We start from the raw sequence: 20,751 nt of genomic DNA on the forward strand, positions 1-20,751 counted from the left end.
CTCATTATGCTCCCTTGTATTTCAAAACATTTTATACTGTTACTGCAAGTTCACATCTTTCCATTGCCTTCAGAGTTGCATTTCGTCAGCATCCATGAGACATTTTCTCTGATAGTGTCTTCAAATTTCTCATTTCCTGTATCAGAGAAAACAAGAGATTTAAGTTCTCAAAACTTTAGGTAAATTTAGGTGTACCTGCTTAAGCCAAACTTTACAATAAACAACTGGTCTGGAGGAAACTGTATCAGGAATAGAGTTTAAGAAAAAAAAAAAATCCTCAAATCTATGAACTTTAAAACCCTAAGAAGCATCTACTTCTCTCCATCAACAGAGTATGTGAATAGAATTTATACTGTTCTCAATTACACAGCTGCATGCTTTCATTAAATTACTGATTAAACAAAACAAAAATAAAAAGAAAATCCACACCCAAACAGGTGTTTTTCCAAAAATTTATGACTTAGATGTCTGTTTCTTCAACCTAAATAATGTTGTTAACCTGAAACAAGATACCTGCTGTCTGTAAATGTCTGCTTTCTGCACAGGTTCAGCTGCTTCTTCTTCTTCACATATAGTTCCTTCAGACAGTGCTTCTCTGAGAAACCTCCTGCAACAGAGTTTTATCTTTAAGACTTGACTCCTCAAAAGGTGTGGTGCCAATCTACTTAGACTTTGAGAAATGGGAGTTCCAGTTGGGAAAGCTACTTGTAATGATTTCGGATATATACTTTTCATGTACTGCTGTGCAAAAACAGCATTCATAACACCTTAGTTTTAAATCTCTTAATAAAGAGTTTTTGTAACAAGACACTCATCAAGTTCCTCCAAAATCTGCTTTTTTAATATATTTAAATGTTTTCTTTCAATTGCAAGATGTCATAGTGACTGTTCTACCCAAAGTTTTAACTCCCACCTTACCAGAATTAATGCTTCATTGCTTAAAGTCAGTTTCACTGTAACATTCCCCATCCTTCATAAACATGGAATTTTAAGGAAAACTAATTTAAAAGACAAATCACTGAAGAGTTTACTAAAACCTTTCCTTGTCAAGGCATATTCTAAGGCACTGCCTAATTTCTGGCATGAGGGCAGGCTGTGTTTAAACAAGTCATTCTTCTACTACTTACACTCAATATATGGGAGCAAAAATTCACACACGTGAATAGACTGCATTCCTAAATTCCTAAATAAAAGACAGACAGGGGTACAGTATCCTTGGTTTGAAAGCAAAAGGAGAAAACTTTACTGAACATTCATGTATAAAGTCCTAAGACCTGCATCTTTATAAGGGATGGCACCACAGAAAGACAAGTTTAAACACATCTGAAGTACTTTACCTCTCCCAAAGAATTTTTCAGTACCATTTCCACATTTTTACCAGTGCCGCAAGAATTCTCGTGCTCCCAGAGGAGGTTATTGGGAGGCATAGCAGTTGCTTCAATATTTTCAGCTCAGATCTGTTAAAAGAAGTCACACACAAGCATTATTTGCCAGTCTTATACATTTCTAAGTTATTTATTGAGTTAATGTATTCCATTTAAGTGACATCGATGAATCTTCTCCAGTTAAGAAAATACGAGTGTTAGCCTACCTACTTCCACAGTTTCTTACAATAAAACACCCCTATGTTTTTCAATGCAGACTTTTGAATATGTAAATGTACTTGTTTATGGTCAAAATTATCGTTCCACATAGAAAGCAAGTTTCTGAAAAACATGGCTCTGTCCAACTTCTTCCCAGCAACTGATAAAAACTAATGCCCAACACAAATATCAGTAATTATTTTCTGAAAAAACTAAAAAGCTCATGTCTCATTGACACACACAAGTTGGCCTAAAGCCCATGTCAGCAAGTTGAAGCTTGACAACTTACTGTAACAGACTGACCTGCCTTCAGGAGGTATCTTGAGCTATACCTGCAACTAGCCGTAGTGTCTCCCGTTTTTCAGATCATCTCCCAGCCTTCCACAGGTTGATCCTGTGGATAAAAAGGAGGGAAAAAAAAAAATACATCAATGGTCATTTTCTCTTACACATTTAGGTTGTTTTACGTATAAGGCCATGAGGCACATAAAATTTTCAGTAAAAACAATTATTATCACTTGATCTTCAGCACGTAATTGGAATAGTTTTAGTTAAGTTTGTCTTACCTCTTATTTCAAATTAAAGCTTAATACATTCTGCTTTTCAGTTCTGATGTTATATTAATAAGTTACATCAATCTTGTTATCGTTTGGTCCAGAAAGACACATAAAAATTAAAATCCCCTTAAAAATGCATAATACATTTTTTGCAGCACAGAATAAGCAGACTTCTTAGAAAACAAAATATACCTGTCAGCCATCTTAAAAAATGCTTCTACATATGCACACCTTCCGCTACATACTCCTTTGCAAGACCTACATTATTTTTTCCTTTCAATTATTTTTTGCCTATCAACTACCTGAAAAGCATTAGCAAATCTAACTAACAAACATGCACAAGTCATCATTACAGAATGACTGTTTCAAAACAAGAGCAGATCATACATTCCCCCACCAACAGTTTCCAAAAATTAAATAGCTGCCACTGGTGTCTGAAAACAGATAGTTAAGATCATCTAAAGTAAACAACCTTATTTATCTTAATGGGTGCTGACATTTCAGTTGGTCATGACAACAAAGCACACCATACTTAAAGAATTTTAATATATTTTCTATCTATTTTTATATATATAGAAACTGTTGAACACTTGTGAAAGTTCCCCGAGTACAGTTTATTGCACAGCACTACAGGCAGTTGCTCAAATCTAGACCCTTGACAAAGTGCTATAACCATGAACCATCTGTGACTACTGGTAACAGAACTGATGCTCCTTCCATGGAGCAATGGATGCAGAGAGTAGAAGTAAATAAAAGGTGGGTAAACCCATGTGGTACACAAAGTAGGAGAATCCCGTACAATTTAAAAACCCAAAGAGGAAAAAATGTCAGGTTCTGACTCACTAGAAGTAGTCCGATTTGTCTGAATTTAGTCATCTAAACCCTTAGCAGTCTAGACCAAGACAGCTGCCAAAGTTTCTTCCATTCAGCAAATGAAGTTAGCATTCTCAGCCAACACTCCAGGCAGGTAATGCAGATACACATGTATCACCATCTGGAGGAGTCTGTCTCTTCATTGATTAGATGGGACGGAGACACTCAGGACCAGCCCCATCTTTGTCATCTAAAACATCAAGATCAGCTGCCTTTTAGTGAAAGTAAAGGATATGAAGTTAGACAAAGCCTATGTGCCACTGAAAATCAAGAATGCAGCTGACACACTTCTGCTCACAGCTAAGGCACAGACAGGACAGGAGAAGGTAAGAATTACTTGGACCTTCTCTGAAATCCAGGCTGCAAGAAATTAGGTCTTGTAATTCTGGTGTCCTAATGAGACAATGCTCAGTTCTCTCTTCCCTCAGATACAGGATCTAAGAAATCACAGTCCCCAGTTCCCAGCCTCTCCTCTCGCAGAACTGTATATAGCATAGGACACTTTTTCTTAAGCAGAAATTACAAGTAACAGGTAGGAGGTGGTAAATCTACTGAACATAAACAGTGAGCATCATTCTGAAGGCAACATAAGGAAAAGTCTTGATTATTACTCAAATGAAATACCCTTTGATAAAAATACAGGTGTGTTCCCCCCAGTATAAACTCCAATTTCTATTGGAAAATCCAAACTCTATTCTATTCATAGAATTAAATACTCTGATCAAAAGGTGGCTTTGGCATAGGAACTGAGGGCTCCTAAAAACTGTGGATGCAGCCAAGGAAGAAGGAAAACTATGGTTCAGAGATGCTATATGCAAGCCCAAAGGACACAGGCCATCAATTACATGTAGACATTTATTTCGCACAAGTATGTATTTCTTCAAGGGCTTTAAGGCAGAGAAAGTTCTTAAAAGGCTTCTAAAGGAACCTAAAGTCTGCTTGCATAATTCTTCAGTGACAACATTATCTGCAGAGCTTTACAGGCAGATCACTCACAAGGTAGAACTCTGAAGAGTGATGCAACACTTTGGTGGCTGGGGAATCTAGCAATAAAACAATTGGTATAAAAAGCATTAAAAATCATTAGGAAGAAGTCATCATCAATCCAGAATACTGTATGAAACCTTATTTTGTGACACACTAGTTTCTTAGTGGCATCTCTTAAACAGTGTGCTTTAGCTTCACAATCAACATGAAGCCTGAGGGCTGAAACGGTGCTGAGGATGCCTTCTATCTCTAATCAGCCCATTGTAAAGTCATGATACATGTGCATTTTCAAACACCTGTTCAGAGGTGTTCTTCAAGTGGATGAATTTTTCACCAGTGTGTATCTCCTCACTCGGACATCTCCAGCGGCAGAAGCTGAGTGGGAAACACTAACACTATTGCTAGCTTCACATTTCTCCACATCAGCTCTCCTCCTCTTCCCTCTGGCAGTATGCACGTTACAGCCCAATGAAGCCTGTTAAACTTGGGAAGATGGGCCCAAAGGACATTTCAACTTATATTGAAGAAAGGAAGAAATACGCATACATCACACGCTGGTTTTACTTTTTCCACCTTTCTGATAAACTTTCTTCCTCTCTTCTCTTCTTCCCACAGAATTATGCAGCAAAAAGGTACAGGAATATAGTAAACAAAGCGTGTTACATGACAAAATGAAGCCTTAGGTACTTTGTGAAGGATTGACTACCATGTCAAACAGCTGATTAATGCTTTTGTAGCATAGAATACTGATGGATTACTACATTAAGATCATAAAGGCATATCTATGCATTTGTTAAAGACTGCATTCCTGGGTACATGGAACACGTAAAGAAAAAACCCTTAGGGGGCTTAAGCCAGTGTAGGAAATTTATGTACAAATCCATTGGTACAAGCAGTTTTGCTGTTTCATACCCGCACTTGAGAGAAATCAGCCTTGACCAGTAGTATGTTATTCAGAAAAGTTAAATATCAAACTACTTTTAAATCACAGCTGCAACTTACCAGACAAAAATTCTCAGTATTGCTGAACTCTGGGGTCAGATGTAGAAAACGCAGCTAGCTGATAAACGGGGCAATCATAAGAGCTAATACCTTATAAAAATTACTCTATATTTTGAATTATTTGGCTAACAAATAACCCTGTAATTAACTCTGAAAAAGGATATTAACCATGGCACCAAACAGACCTACAAATGACAATTCATTACATCCTCAGTGCTGACAAGGGAACAAACACCATTCTTCTAGGAGCTGCTGGTCTAATACTCAAGCAGCTTTGTGTCATGGGGCTTTACAAGTGTGACAGACATGAGGAGGCAATACCAGAGTGACTTGGAAACTGTAATAAAGCACCTAATGAATGCATTCCCAGTAAGAACTGTCTTTTAAGAGAGAATGAGACAAGCAAGGGGAGCACATAAATACCAACATTTGCTGCTACATTCTGTCACACCTCTTCATGCTCCAGCAGTTTCCATTATGCATCCATTGCTGCATCAAGTGTCACTTTAACATCTCAAAGTTTTTCAGTTACTCAACTGCTCCTGCACCCAATTCCCCATCTCTGCCATTTCCTTCTCTTCCTCACACATTTGTGAGACCTTTTCTGTTCCTTCCACAAGCCACCCTCAAGCTCCCAAACTTTATCTTGCCATATTCCAGACTAGAAAGCACTGAAAATATCAGTGGTGCAAATGAAAGCTCACCCAAACCTCCATGCACTCTGCTATTCAGGTGACATGGAATTAAAAACACCAGGTTAAACATCCTTCCCTGCTCTGAATTCAAACTCACCCATATTCAACTTCCTCTTCTCCACCTCATCTACTACAAATACTGTACCTTAAACTCCAATGAAACTTACAACATACTTTGAAAGACAACTACCTGCTCCATTTTTCTGAGATCTGAAGATATGTTACAATACCTCACTTTATTCAGTCAAGAAAAACTGAGCTTCAGAGTCAAACCATTTATGATGTATGTGCAGCTCAGTGTACTTCAGATCCTGCCGTCAGTAATTACTCTTTAGCTTTCAGGTGTCTACTTCCTGCTTCAGTTTGCTGCTGCCAATTCTGAATCTGGGAAGAAGTTCCTCTAAAGGAACAGGGGTTGTTGTCAGTGAAAAGTGACTGATTTCCCATTACCAAAGCCTTCAAGGCTTGCTGAAAGTACAGTGGTTAACTGTCCCATGAAGAAAGCCAGTTTGTCACATACTTTAAAAATCACATCAAGCCAGTAAAAGTTAGTATTGTACATACAGAATGGAATGCTTCTCAAAGAAAGGCCAAGTGATGACAACTTTAAGGTTTACCTTCCCTGAGCATGCCTTTTTCTGTTTGATAGTGTATTGAGATTTTTTTAATTACAGGACAGACACAGGAGCCAATACCCCACAATTGCCTTGTCTGGTTAAGTCACCAAGTTTGCTATACAGGCACTCTACTTAGGGAGTCAAAGTCGAGAGATAATGAAAACAGGCAGTCTAGAAGTCTGACACAGAGGACGAGTGTAACTGGCTGTCAATGTTTTAAGTCAGATAAAGAATTTAATTTAAGGAATGTAATAAAAGGAGTTGACTGTCACAGTGGAAACTACTACAAAGCTCTGTGTTGGTAACACACCAGACCGGCATCAGTAATAAAATAATTGTCTTCTTCCAAGTGAACAAAGCTGAAGTTAGTGCTAGCAAATGGAAAACAAAACCCTACTGGTTAACAGCACTCACACTACAAGAAAAAAAAAACAAAACAAAACCAAACACACAGCAGCAAAATGGGGTTTTTTGATGGACAATTACAGACAAACTGGCAGAAACTGATTTTGATAGCCCTGAAGTTCACAACCAACATCTCTTCAAATTTAGAAGCAAGTTCTCTGAACCTAGCTGTCACTCCCAAGTGAGCAACAGAACACAGGTAATTAACTAAAGTAAAAAGGAAAAAAACCATCTGTTGACTGAATCACCAAAAGCAAGATGATGGGAACCTAAAGGCAAAAACAAGAACCAAGAGGACAAAACTCTCAATCCAATTCTTGTGTAACCATCTTTTCCAGAGACTCATTTGCCTATCTAACAGAAAAACTGGGAAGACTCATACTAGTATCTGCCAAGTTTATTTGGAAAATTATGAAATTATGTCCCCTGCATTCTGCAAGAGTCCACAGTACAGGAGAAATACAATTCAAAATGTATCACAAAAAGGATCAAAGGCAAATATTACTAATATTTTATATTTTTCAAAAAAATAAATGTTTTGTGCATTTTAAGCTGATTAGTGAGTTACAAAAGCCCACTTCAGAACCAACTCTTAACGTTTCTCATTTTCACTCTAGATTTTCCACTGCAGTGCACATGAAGTTACTCCCAGCAAATAAGCTAGTACTGAACACATGGCTTGTCATAGGTTGTGTCATATTTCTTTGGGTGTGATCTATATACTCTGTGACCTGACTAAGCATAATTGGTTTCTGTTCAAGACCTTGCTCTACAAATACTCAAGTACAGTTATTTGATCTATTTTCTTAGTCTCGTATTTTATCCTAATCCTGGTAAGATCACTCCATTTTTAAAATTTATTTTTTTTTAGAGTCCTTGATGCAAACTGGATCTAGGATAAAGAGAGACACCAGACAGACAGAGACTGCATATTCCAGCTCTGGTTTTGAATGTTGCTTTGTGGAATCCTATGCTAGGTTGTCCAATTACTATTGAACAGTAATGAACTGTTTAGAATGTCAAGAACTTTTAATACAGAGATCTTGTCTAATATTGTCCCATCATTCTGCAAAAGTTTCTTCAAAAGCCAGTTAACAGTACAACCTTTCACTCACTCTATCTGTAGCATACTGCATAAAAAAATTCAACTTTGTCAAAAGGAGACATTAAGAAATTTGAGAAAGTACAGTAGAACAGAAGACAAATTCAAGTCATTACACTGAACGTACAAGTTAAGGGAAAGAAAGTCCTTTAATATATATTTGAACTTTAATATAAAAGTCAACAACTGTACTTGGCAAGATTGAAGGGTCACTGCCACGGTTTAACCCCAGCCAGCAACTAAGCACCATGCAGCCGCTCACTCACTCTCCCCCCTACCTCCCCCTGCCCCTGGCTGGATGGGGAAGAGAATCAGAAAAAGGTAAAACCTGTGGGTTGAGATAAGAACAGTTTAATAATTGAAAAGTAGTAAAAATAATAATTAATAACACCAACAATTGCAATGAAGAGGAGAGAAAAGAGGAATAAAACCCAAGGGGAAAATGTAAGTGACGCATAATACAATTGCTCACCACCTGCTGACTGCTGCCCAGCCAGTCCCCAAGCGTACATACCACGCTCCTCCCAGTTTATATACTGAGCATGATGTTCCATGCTATGGAATATTCTTTCGAACTGTTCAGGTCAGCTGTCCTGGCTCTGCTCCCTCCCAGCTACCTGTGCACCTCCTCAGTGGCAGAGCACGGGAAACTCCTTAACTTAGAGTAAGCACCTCTCAGCAACAACTAAATCATCAGTAAAAATACATCAGTATGCTGTCAGCATTACTCTCATACTAAATCCAAAACACAGCACTGTACCACCTACTAAGAAGAAAATTAATGCTATTCCAGCCAAAACCAGAACAGTCAAACAGCTTGTTACCTCCTCCTGAAAGATGGCAAGATGGGTAGACAGTTTACCAATTCATATGTGATAATTCCATCAGTTCTTTTGTTATGGTGACTACAGAACTGCTTGCTTCAAAGAACATTTTAGCACTGTTAAGCTGCAGTAGACCAAGTTAAAACATCAGTTTCAAAGTAGCTTTTATTAAAAGAAAAAATGAGTCATTAAAACCCATAAAAAGCTCTTCTCTGCAGCTGTAACACAATGAAACACCTCTTCCTTTAGGGATTCGATATAGTGGCTCGATTAATGTACTGCATTACTCTACCTGAAATTATAATCCTCTGAATATTCATTCTAGTGTTAAAGTGTTGCTTGTAGACAATACTGAAGTTCAGTTTTCACACTGGCCAATGTTTAGCTTTATGTATTTAATTACTGTAGCACTGGTTTTGAGTATGCATAAATAGAAGCTAAACTGAAAACATCAGTTTGCTTGTTTTCAGAGAACTGGTAATTTTTAGCCAACATAAACAAATCGGTCATGTGCCCTCAGATTACAGGATCAGTGCCATGATTCACAATGCTTCATTCTACCACAACTTGAAGCTCAAATAATTGGTTTGTTTTTTTTTTTTTAAATTGGCTACATCATTCCTGCTGAACACTACCATATCCAGCTGAGGAGCACCACAGACTTATTATTGAACTTGTAGTTGCAGAAGAAATGGAATCTGAAAAAACTTTTTCAAAATAAGAAACAAAACCCACAGAAACGGTATACCTGAAGAGAGAGACCAAGGTGGCTTCAGTTATTACAGGATTTTTAGACTAAAAAATATTTTTTATTAGATCTATTTCAATAAATTTTTCCAAGTGAGACTGAAGCCGCGAAGATAAGCAACTGCACACTTTAAGACTGCAAAGACTGAAACCACTGAAAAATATGCTAATAAATTCAGCTTGTATCAACTTTTCTGCTGTAACATCCCACCTTGTTTTTAAAAATACTAACTGCAACAAGTATAGCCACAGAAACCAGGTTCAGCTGAGACATCAGGATCCCTCCTGACTGAAATGCTTAATCATAGCAGAGGAAGAAAATTAAGTGCAACTGATTTCAGCTTGATTATGCTTCCTTGCTATAAGAGTGAAAAGCAGAAATCATTCAGTCTGGTAAAACTTCCATACTTTTGCACAGGGTCAGAGGACTCAGGATGCTGTCTTCTCAGCAAGCCCTATTAAGAAATAAGTTTTATAGAAAATATGGGATACCTTAATGATCACCAAGACTATGTGACAGCTGATACATAATAACACATGAACTTCCCTGCAATTCATACTAATCCCAGTACTAATCAATTTTTCCCCATAGTTCACTTTCACATGGTGCTTCCTACTATTATTGCACTTCCCGAGGATTAAACTTGCAGAGACCTGAGAATGTAAATTCACATTCAAAGGTATGATAAATTTAAACCAAGCTCCATAATAAAACCTTCTGAAATGCAAGTACTTATGGCATCTTTCCATTAAACAAAACAAAAATAAAGTACATCAAACAAACATATGAAAAGATGTTCTCACTTTGGCAGGGTAAGTCTGTTCAAGCTCTTTTTTTGTACAGCTTCACTTCTGCATCATGGTGCTGTCTTAGTTCACAAATGGTTTGGGCCAGTTTATCTTGACACTCAGTTTGATGCCTACTATCAGCCTCATCTAAGCAAGTTTTATGTGTCCTTCTTGCTTCACTGACTTCCTAAGAAAAACAGATAAATAAAGAACATCCAGTAACTATGAGACAAAAGCTTTAGAACACTATCTGCTGAGCAAATAGCAGATTTTAGCTAGCCTTGTGGATCATCATTAGATTGGTTTGACATTGAAACTTTCAGTAGAAACACAGGGCCATTTCCCCAGTCTGATCTGCATAGTACCTTATTCTGCAATAGCCAGTTATTGAAATAAGACCTAGGATACCATCAGCATGTAGAGACACATATCCTTGTACAACGTGTCTGCATTTTCAACAAATACACCTCAATATGATTAGAAACCCATCCCTCTCTTTCTTAACGTATCTTCTATGCTTGCACAAAATGAAAACACTGTGAAATTAAACAGTCACTTTCACTAACCAGCATTTTCCCTATTTATTTGTATGCTTGTCCATGGCCTCTGGAAAAAAGGATTCCAAAAACATGAACAAACCTGAAAATACAACTAGCAAGAAAAAGTGCACATGGAACAAAAGACAGTGTGGTTAGGTGCATTTGTTAGTGCTCTAAGGTTCCTCCTGGAAAGCCTCAAGTACTACAAGTGACAGGGAGGGTGGCAAGAAAAAGCTCTAAAAGACAAATATTCATCAACTTCCATTTCCAGTATTCAAAAGCACCATATTAGAAAGTTCTGAAATTAAGTGCAAGTCCATAGCATCTGTTTGAGTGCCTATCTCCATTTTATTTCTCTCAAAGGGATTATGCAATAAATTATTAACCCACTGTCTCATTACTATGAAAAGACATGTACATTGCAATACCACAGGTAGAATTTAGCATGAAACATCATATGTGATGCTATTTTATCAGAAGAGCTCTGAGTTAATGTATTTTTCCTAGAAAAAGAAGTTGGAAATCTTCCAACTAGAATAGAGGTAAACCCCGCCCTGAGTGGGAGTTTAGATCAGATGACTTCCTGAGGTCCCTCGCAACCTAAATTGTTTTAGTATTCTAGAATGGCTCCACAGTTGTCTTCTTCCCTTTAAAAATGTGAATTCTTGAGACTAAAGCATTTACTTTCTTAAACATATTTTCATGGAATTCCAAGTCCTCAGTGAGAGTCTGACACCAGTTTTCAAGATCTGCCTTCGGTATGGCTTCAGCTGCAAGCTGTTCCTTGGCACTGCTAAAGAAACTTCAAGCTTTAAGAAAAAGAAATTCAAAAATAACACAACAATGATTATGTAGCATAACTCACATAACACAATGACCTCAGCTACCTAGAAGTACAGCTAAATACATGTTATGGTTGAACTTGACAATCAAATCCAGTATTTATACCGCTAATGTCTTTTCCCCCCACTTTTGCAATCACTTGCACAAGTGAGTTTTAGATATTTCACACTGGTAACTAGCATTAAAAAGCTACTTAATCAATTTTCTTTACAAAACCTCAGTGTTCCTACACTGCAAATACCAGTTTTCTGATCTCTTAAACTCATCCTCCTGATGTGGTGCTGCTTAAGATCACAAGTCATGTATTTCAAAGGGTTAACAAAACAAGCACGAGACTTTTTCCCCTCGCTCTTTCTTCTGTCAGATGCCCAGAAGATGGAGGACTGCAGGAAGAACACCACAGGAGAGCAGAGAGAATCATGAACTGTTACTTGTCAGTTATTCATTATCTGTATTTGTGAAGTCAGTCTCCCCCCAAAACCATTCTATAATTAATAATGTTTATTTTGACTTTTGACCTGTTTTCTTCAACACAAGTACCATCCCTTGCAATTTTAGAGTCTGCAATTTTAGAGGCACTCTATTCCACCATTCATGTTGTTAATAAACTGAACAGTTCTGGACACAGGCACCTGCTCAGTAATGCTTCCAATGTTGACAGTGAACCACAGTTTGTTCTACTTGTGACGAGATGACAAGTTTGCATCCATTTTTTTTTATCTACAAAGTTGCATTATACCAGAATGACAGCTCTTACTATGGATGTATTATACATAAAAACTCCTCATTGGCTGACAGAAGCTTGATGGTTAAATATTTCTTCTTCTCACCTCTACAAATTTGATATTTGAAATACTGAATTTCTCTCTCCAGATTTTTCCTATCACCAAGGGCTGTAGCCAGTGCAGCTTCTTTAGAATTGAGGGCTGTTTCCATCTCTTGAAGTCTGATCTGGGCTCCATTAAGATCAGATTTTTTTGCATAGCTGGAATAAATCAAAGAAAGTGGTAAAAAAGTCTAGAAATGCCCCCAGAGTAGACTGCTGACTAATAAAACAAGGTGCAATCTGAATCTTAAACTTGAGACACATCCAACAAAAACACTCTGTCTTGACTTAATTTACTCTGATTTAAATCAACTCTTCAGTTCTACTTTCTCATCTGGTATAACACTAGCTTAATATTCTGCTTGGGCTGTAGAAACCTAAATATAGGGGAAACTCAGAGTGTCAAACAAGTCTGAAAGGCAGGCATGGAAAGGGGAAACTGCGGGTTCATTAAAGGCATGTCTTATTTTCTCTTTAGCTAGCCACTGTAAAAATATCCCACCTTCACTAGAATCTTAATAGGAAGAAGTAAGTTCTCCCATCAGAAGGCTCTTTCCATAGGTTAGAAACAAGTAACTTATCTTAATTGCCTTTTGTTTACTCAGGAACTAGTGCACATCCACTGGCTGGGCTGCAAATAGCCCACTTCCAATGCAAAGACCAACTTCTCAATGCAAATTGATGTTCACTATCTATATGACAGTCCATAAGTAGAAGCTCGCCATAAGCAGAAGCGGCAGCCTTGTGAACTGCTTTGCAGTAGCCTTCTGACCATACACCGACTCCACAAATCTGAGGAAAGATATCCAAATCCTGTCCATCCAAAGATGTCCAAAGTGTGCCATCACTGAAACGGCACCGGTGCAGAGGTACAGGTGTCTTTTTCTTTATGAAAGCAAACATAAACTTCTCAAATTACCACTCAAAATAGTTTTTGTGTCTACACAAGCAGTCAAACAGTTTAATTCAGTCAAATTTAATTCAGTCAGGAGAAAAGTCAAGTAATGCCACAAACGCAGACCCATGCTCTTCAGCCCATATTCATTATTCAGAAGTAATGCTACAACAAGCTACTATCAAAAATAGCAGAAAGGAAAATCACACTCAGGACTCAAAATTACTGTTGTCCTTCAGATGGCACAAGCAGCTGTGTTTAAACATGTAACACAAGTTCTTCCATCTTGAAGTTGATTCCTTTTCACTCTGACATATCTACATTTCTCTAGCAAAGGCAGTAGCACACAGAAGCTCTACGTGTTAATCATCAAACTATGTACACTTTTCAGGAGTGGAGACATTCAGGCTCAATAAGACAACAGCTAGCACATTCTTCTTCAGTTTTCACACCTCTGCAGAAGTGAAAAAAGACAGAATTCACAACACTAAACCAAGGAAACAAAATTGGACAAAGATTCTTAAGAACAAAACTGAAGTGTTAAAGCATTAATACGTTCACTACTTTTGTAATCACTGTACTGCCCAGAAGAAACAACAGCAACGCTTCCCAGAATAAGGTAAAATAAAACCACAATTTCAAAAGGAGAGACTCAAATTTAAAAGATACTTTTCCAAGATTACATGCAAACATACGCAATTGACATCATGCTCAAGAGAGGTGTGTGCACAAAAAAAACCATCTGTAGAAATACAACTGTTTGGCTATTTTGGCACTACAGCCACAAGATAACAGGCTTTACATAACAGACTTGGCACTAGCTAATCCTGGTCCTGTTGAGTAACACCACACTCACAGAAGTGGTAAACTGCAAGAACCTGTGACACACACACTCTTCTACACTCAACTTTTTTTTTTTCCATTTCTGCTGCTCAGTGCTATTCAGTCCCTTCATGGGATTTAACATACCATTTTTTAGACCCAATGGTTCAGAGCAGTTGGGAGCACAGCTTGGACAAAAGCACAGGATTTTTGTTTTGGCCATGTAGGCTCCTACTTCCAGCTCTCACGCATTATTCACTGGAGGCCTCTGTTCTGTCCCTCCCCTCCCACCCAGACCGTCAGTCAGTAGCTAGATCCCAGGTATCATTTAAAGTTCCTTTGAAATCAATGAAGTGCAGAACGCCCTCACCCTACAGGAGATTCTTGCCTCCCATGCCCACACACTCATTTCTGCCAGTACTTACAGTCCTATCATAAAGCTAAGCATTACCAACATTAACCAAATTCTCCTCAAAAACCACTGGTTTTCAGCCAATTCATGACATAGCTACACAAGTGTTGTAACTCATGATAATACAGCCTATATTTGCACACTGAGTTGGTTTTCCACTGCAGTTGTAGAGAAATACGAAAATTAAAAAAAACAAACTACAGTCATTAAAGCTTTGTGATTTGTTTAGCTAGCAGTCAGTTTTCCATGGTTTTTGCCTATGACAGGCAAAACAGTAAGGCTATGTTTTGGAAGGATGTGATTTACAGTAGCATAAGAAAGATCTGTCTAAAAGCACTCAAGTTTTTGTATACAGATCAACATGACAGTAAGAGTAATTGGACAAGTTTGCCTTTCCTGCAAATAAATATATGTAACCTGGTTTCAGCTTATCTCACTGTCACCCACTTTATTTAAGTGGAGACAGTTGCTGTGTGTTTGAAATCAACACTAAGCATAAATCATCTCTAGCCACTTATCGCTCAATAGTGACCCTTCTTCAAGACCTCAGTCAATCATGTAAATTCCACTACTCTGACCAGCAATCCAGGCAGAACTTCACACTTGCAGTGCACACCTTTCAAGTCACTGCCCATTACCATGTTATCATTACACGTCCATGAGACCACCTTTAAGCCTACAGCAAATCATTCCTTGCATTGTTGTATCTTATTCTGCATGGAAGACACTCTCAGATAACTTAAACCATAATCATATATTTCAATTGCTTAAATTACTGTGCAACAAGTTAATCACGCCCCTCCTTACTTCTCCAGGCGCTCTCTCTCAGAAGGTGGTGGTGAGTGTCATCCTGACTCAAACCTCGGAGCCCTCCCATCCTGTTACATGAGGGTGCACTCAGGCGAAGTTTCAAGGATGCTGCCAACATCACTTCAGTCAGAGGGCTTACCCTCCAGAGCAACAAGTACATGGCTGTGGCTCTCTGGCAGCCAGGCACTAGCCATTGCCTTCCCCACAGGCACAGTTGCGGGGCCAGCAGGTGCAGGCAGAAAGACAGGTGAAAAGGTTTTGGCTGTCAACCAGGTGAACACATTGTCACCTGGTTCCTTCAGTGCTGGGACAATGAGGCTAACAATTTGGAATCAGAAGGCAGGGAAGCCAAGCAGCTGGGATCACTTTCTAAAGAAGCATTGACAAGGCGATCAGAAGAGGGACACAAGTCCTCAGTCCTTGGAGGCAACTTCTTTCAAGTGTGAAAGAAAGTTATCTCTTCAGGGAGGATATCACACATCATCCAAGCAAATGGACTGCAACAGAGAAAGGTATTCAGTACCTGACGGAATTAGCTATGAAAGAGATGATTTATTATGGCCAAGATGGTGCACACTTACCCACAGAACCTGACAAAGTCCTACGCACACAACCCATGTGGCAGAAATTTGTATTAAGTGCACCATCAACACATACCACATCATTGGCAATAACAAGCTGGAAAGATGAAGTGCCACCAACAGTGGATGAGGTGATTCACCATGTCCACAACTACAAAGACAGCATTTCTACCTCCCTCATCTCAGCTATGAAGAAACTGGTCCAACAACTCGATGAGGATATATCCTACTCCCCACCTCTATGGACCCCCATCTCAGCTATTAATCGCAGGCACCTTTCTGCTCAAGAGGGAGAGTATAGGAGGTATGTACCACGGGGTACTCTGTGTTTTTACCTGCAGGACCACGGAGAGGACATGAGAAGGTGGGATGGAAAACCTGCCTCAACTCTGGAGGCACAAGTACATGGATTGAAAGGAAAAAAAAGAAAAAATCATGAAGGGGTTCCTTTAGGAAGGCTGCTGCTCCAACCTCTAGTGAGTTTCCCAGAGAGAGTGGAAAAGCTGACTGTACTCTCAATCCTCTGGAAATGAGTACTAATCCATTTTTACAAGACCTAAGTGGGCATGACTGTGATTGCTCTACACAACAGCCACTCTGCACCACTTGCTGCCATGGTAGGTAATCCTATGACCAGCACTAGAGGGACGCTGCCTCCAGCCAGGCAGAGGAGAGGAACAACAGGGTTTACTGGACTGTGTGGATCTGATGGCCTGGCATGACAAACCCACAGTACAAAGTTCTAGCAGACACTGGTGCACGGTGTACTCCAATGCCATCAAGCTACGAGGGGGCAGAACCCATTAGTATTTCTGGAGTTACAGGGGAATCACAACAGCTAACACTGTTGGACGCTGTAATAAGCCTGCCTGGGAATGAGTGGCAGAGGCACCCATCTGTGACTGGCCCAGAGGCTCTGTGCATCCTTGGCATAGACTACCTCAGGAGTGGGTATTTTAAGGACCCAAAAGGGCACTGGTGGGCTTTTAGTATAGCTGCCTTGGAGAGAGAGGAGATTCAGCAGCTGTCTACCTTGCCTGGCCTCTCAGAAGACCCTTCTCTTTTGGGGTTGCTGAAGGTCAAGGAACAACAAATGCCAGTCACTACCACATCAGTGCATTGGCGGCAGTATCACACCCACCAAGACTCCCTGATTCCCATCCATAAGCTGATTCATTGACTGGATGTGACCAGCACGACCCCCTCACCCTTTAATAGCCTCACATGGCCAGTGCAAAAGTCTAATAGAGAATGGAGACTAACCATGGACTATCGTGGCCTAAATGAAGTCACACCGCCGTTGAGTGCTGCCATACCAGATATACTAGGACTTAAATATAAACTGGAATCAAAGACAGCCAAGCGGTATGTCACCACTGATATTACAAACGCATTCTTCTCAATCCGTTCAGCAGCAGAGTGCAGGCCACAGTTTGTTTTCACTTGGAGGGGTGTCCAGTACACCTGGAATCAACTGCCCCAGGGGTGGAAACACAGCTTTACCATCTGCCATGGACTGATCCAGGCTGCACTGGAACAGGGTGAAGCTCCAGGACATCAGCAATACATTGATGATATCATCATGTGGGGCAATACAGCAGAACTGACCTGAAAAAAAAATTATTTCAAATGGGGCTTTGAGCAATAACATGCCTTTGAACAAATTAAATATTCAGGCAGTAGCCCTTGAGCCAGTTTGAACTGGGCAAAATGTAAAAAATGTGCTCTACACCACAGCAAGGGAGACTGGTCCTTCCTGGAGTCTCTGGCAGAAAGTACCAGGGGAGACTTAAGGTCGACCCTGGGGCTTTTGGAGTCAGGGATGCAGAGGATCGGAGGCCCGCTATACTCCAACTGAAAAAAATACTGGCAGCTTATGAAGGGGTTCAAGCCACTTCAGGAGTCATTGGCACTGAAGAACAGCTCCTTCTGGTGCCCTAGTTGCAGTGCTGGGCTCGATGTTCAAAAGGAGGGTCTCCTCTACACATCATGCAGCTGATGCTACATGGAATAAGTGGGCTGCATTGATCCCACAATGAGCTTGAATAGGAAATCCCAGTTGTCCAGGAATCTTGCAAATGATCATGGACTGACCATAAGGTAAACATTTTGGAATGCCACCAGAGCAGGAGCTGACACATGCTGAAGAGACCCCATTCTGCAATAAATTGCCGGAACATGAAAAGCAATATGCTTTGCATCAGTCCTGCTGTATTGTAGGAAAGCATTGGAGGTGGAAAGTGGCTGCATGGAGTCTCCTACAACAAGTTGCAGAAACTGCTGAAGGAGAAGGTGAATCAAGTCAGTTTGCAGAGATGAAAGCTATCCAGCTGGCTTTAGACATTGCTGAATGAGAAAGATGGCAAATACTTCATACTGACTCATGGATGGTGGCAAATGCCCTGCAGGGCTGCAACCAAAGCACAGTAACTGGCAGCACCAAGGTAAACTCATATGGGCTGCCACATTAGGTGAGATACTGCTGCCCAGGTTGAGAACCTGGTTGTAAAGGTACATCATGTAGATGCTCACATACACAAGAGCTGAGCCACTGAAAAACACAGAAATAACCAGCAGATAGATCAGGCAACCAAAATTGAAGTGGTTAAGGTAGATCTGGATTGGCAACATAAAGGTGAATTATTTATAGCTTGGTGGGCCCATGACACCTCAGGCCATCAAGGAAGAGCTGCAACATATAGATGGGCCCAGGATTGAGGGGTGGACTTAATCACAGACACTATTGCACAGGTTATCCATGAATCTGAAACACACGCTGCAATTAGGCAAGCCAAGCAGTTAAAGCCTCTCTTGGTATGGAGGCCAATGGCTAAAACATAAATATCAGGAGGCCTGGCAGACTGACTACATCACGGTCCCACAGACCTGCCAAGGTAAGTGCCATGTGCTTACAACAGTGGAAGCAATACCACATGGCTAGAAACAGATCCTGTGCTCCATGCCACTGCCCAAAACACTATCCTGGGCCTTGGAAAACAAGTCTTATAGTGACATGGCACCCCAGAATGAACTGAATCAGACAATGGAACTCATTTCCAAAACAGTTTCATAGACACTTGGGCCAAAGGGCATGGCACTGAGTGGGTATATTATAACCCCCAGCATGCCTCTTGGAAAATCAAACAATGTAATGGACTGTTAAAGACTACACTTGAGGACTACTGAAAGCAGTGAGTGGTGGGACTTTCAAACATTGGGATACACATTTAGTAAAAGCCACCTGGTTAGTGAACACCACAGGAACTGCTAGCCTGCCCAGTCAAAGTTTTTACATGCTGTAGAAGGGGATAAAGTTCCTGTAGTGCACCTTAGAAATATGCTTGGGAAAACACTCCACATCATTCCTGCCTCAGGCAAAGGCAAACCCATCATGGGACTGCCTTTGCTCAAGGACCTGGGTGCACTTGGCAGGTAATGTGGGAGGATGGGGAAGTTCCATGTGTGCAAGGGGATTTGATTTGGGTGAAAATAGCCAATGAATAGAACTGTGTGATGTTCATTGTTATATACTATTTATAGTCACTGTTACATGCCTGTTTGCACCCACTTTGGATTTGGAGATCTGAACCTGACTCCCTTCCAGTTGCCACAGCAACAAAGACTGACCGGTGAAACCAGACAAGCACATCCCTGACAGAGTCAGAACTGGTTTCAAGATGCAACAATCCAACACCTCATACCATCTTCCCTGCCTTGAAAGACTGTTATAATAGATGGAGCCCAATGTCACAGACTAAATGAACTCTGAACAGAGTTTTGAGGGATGGACTAAATGATAGGAGAGCTGATGAGGTACTGGAAAACACAGCATGACATAAATGGTATGGAATAAGGAGTGGATACTGTCCTGGTTTCAGTTGTAATAGAGTTAATATTCTTCTTAGCAGCTGATGCACTGCTGTGTTTTGGATTTGGTGAGAGAACAATGCTGGTAACAGACTGTTTTAATTGTTGCTTGGTGATGTTTATACTATGTAAAGGACTCTTCATTTTCTCAGGCCTTGCTGGCGAAAAGACTGGAGGGGCATAAGAAATTGGGAGGGGACACAGCCAGGACAGCTGACCTAAACTAGCCAAAGGGATATTCCATACCGCAGAATGTTATGCTCAGTATATAAACTGGGGGGAGTTGGCCAGGGCCTGCGACTGCTGCTTGGGGACTGACCAGGCATCGGCCAGCAGGCGGCGAGCTTCCCTTTGGATTTTATTCCTCTCCCTTTCTCCCTCCTTTTCATTATAATTGTCATGATTACAACTGTTGTTATTATTATTGTTGTCCTTTTTTTTTTTCCTCTCCTATTTTATTTTAATTATTAAATTGTTCTTAACTCAACCCTCAAGTCTTACATTCCTTTCTGACTGTCCCCCCTATCCCTCAGTGAGCGCGAGTGAGTGAGCGGCTGCTTGGTACTTACATTTCTGGCTGGGGTTAAACCACAACGTGACCCCAAGACTGAATTTAAAACAGCAAGTGGGGCCTAATTAGCGAAAAAAAGCAAAAAACAGAAGATTCTCTTTTGCTAATGGTAAACTACCTTAAATTTTACTTCTGTGACTGCTGTAAACACAAACAAGGAAGCAAATAAACAGCTGAACCAAGTCAAGCGTGTAAGCAGCAAAACGTAATAGCACAAACCGTTTCTTTGCAAGAGTGGAGATCCTGGCACCGTGCCATACAGCTTGCACTCGAGGTTATCTGGCCAAATGAAGATACAGAAGGTGTGACCTTCTCTGTCATCTGAAAATCCTGCAAACGAACAGAAGTTAGTCATCTTCTGTTTCAAGTAAACCCTACTTAATATCGACTCCTGTATTCTCGTA

General features: G+C 40.1%; 2 protein-coding genes across 3 annotated transcripts in view; both read right to left on the reverse strand.

Moving 5' to 3' along the window:
* LMNB1 (lamin B1) lies at nt 1–13,234 on the reverse strand (the record flags this gene model as incomplete). The annotated part of the gene is given in 11 exon segments (XM_080372643.1): nt 1–136; nt 514–607; nt 1,338–1,451; nt 1,873–1,944; nt 1,948–1,977; nt 4,297–4,355; nt 4,358–4,475; nt 10,222–10,368; nt 11,405–11,522; nt 12,321–12,580; nt 13,112–13,234. Coding segments are annotated over 10 exon segments (1,068 nt in total). The 3' UTR covers nt 1–136; nt 514–580.
* LOC308056675 (uncharacterized protein) overlaps nt 12,561–20,751 on the reverse strand; it is a 20,832-nt gene continuing 12,641 nt past the window's right edge. The window contains exons 2-4 of one of the 2 annotated variants that reach the window (XM_080372409.1): nt 20,567–20,677; nt 17,413–17,517; nt 12,561–13,738 (exon numbers count right to left, since the gene is read on the reverse strand). In XM_080372409.1, the coding sequence (XP_080228535.1) occupies nt 13,731–13,738; nt 17,413–17,517; nt 20,567–20,677 (224 nt within the window). In that variant the 3' untranslated portion in view covers nt 12,561–13,730. Of the gene's footprint in view, nt 17,518–20,566; nt 20,678–20,751 lie in introns of both variants that reach the window. The other variant, XM_080372408.1, reaches the window with a different exon arrangement.

This window comes from Falco punctatus (assembly GCF_963210335.1).
Source record: "Falco punctatus genome assembly, chromosome: Z".
Lineage (NCBI taxonomy): Eukaryota > Metazoa > Chordata > Aves > Falconiformes > Falconidae > Falco > Falco punctatus.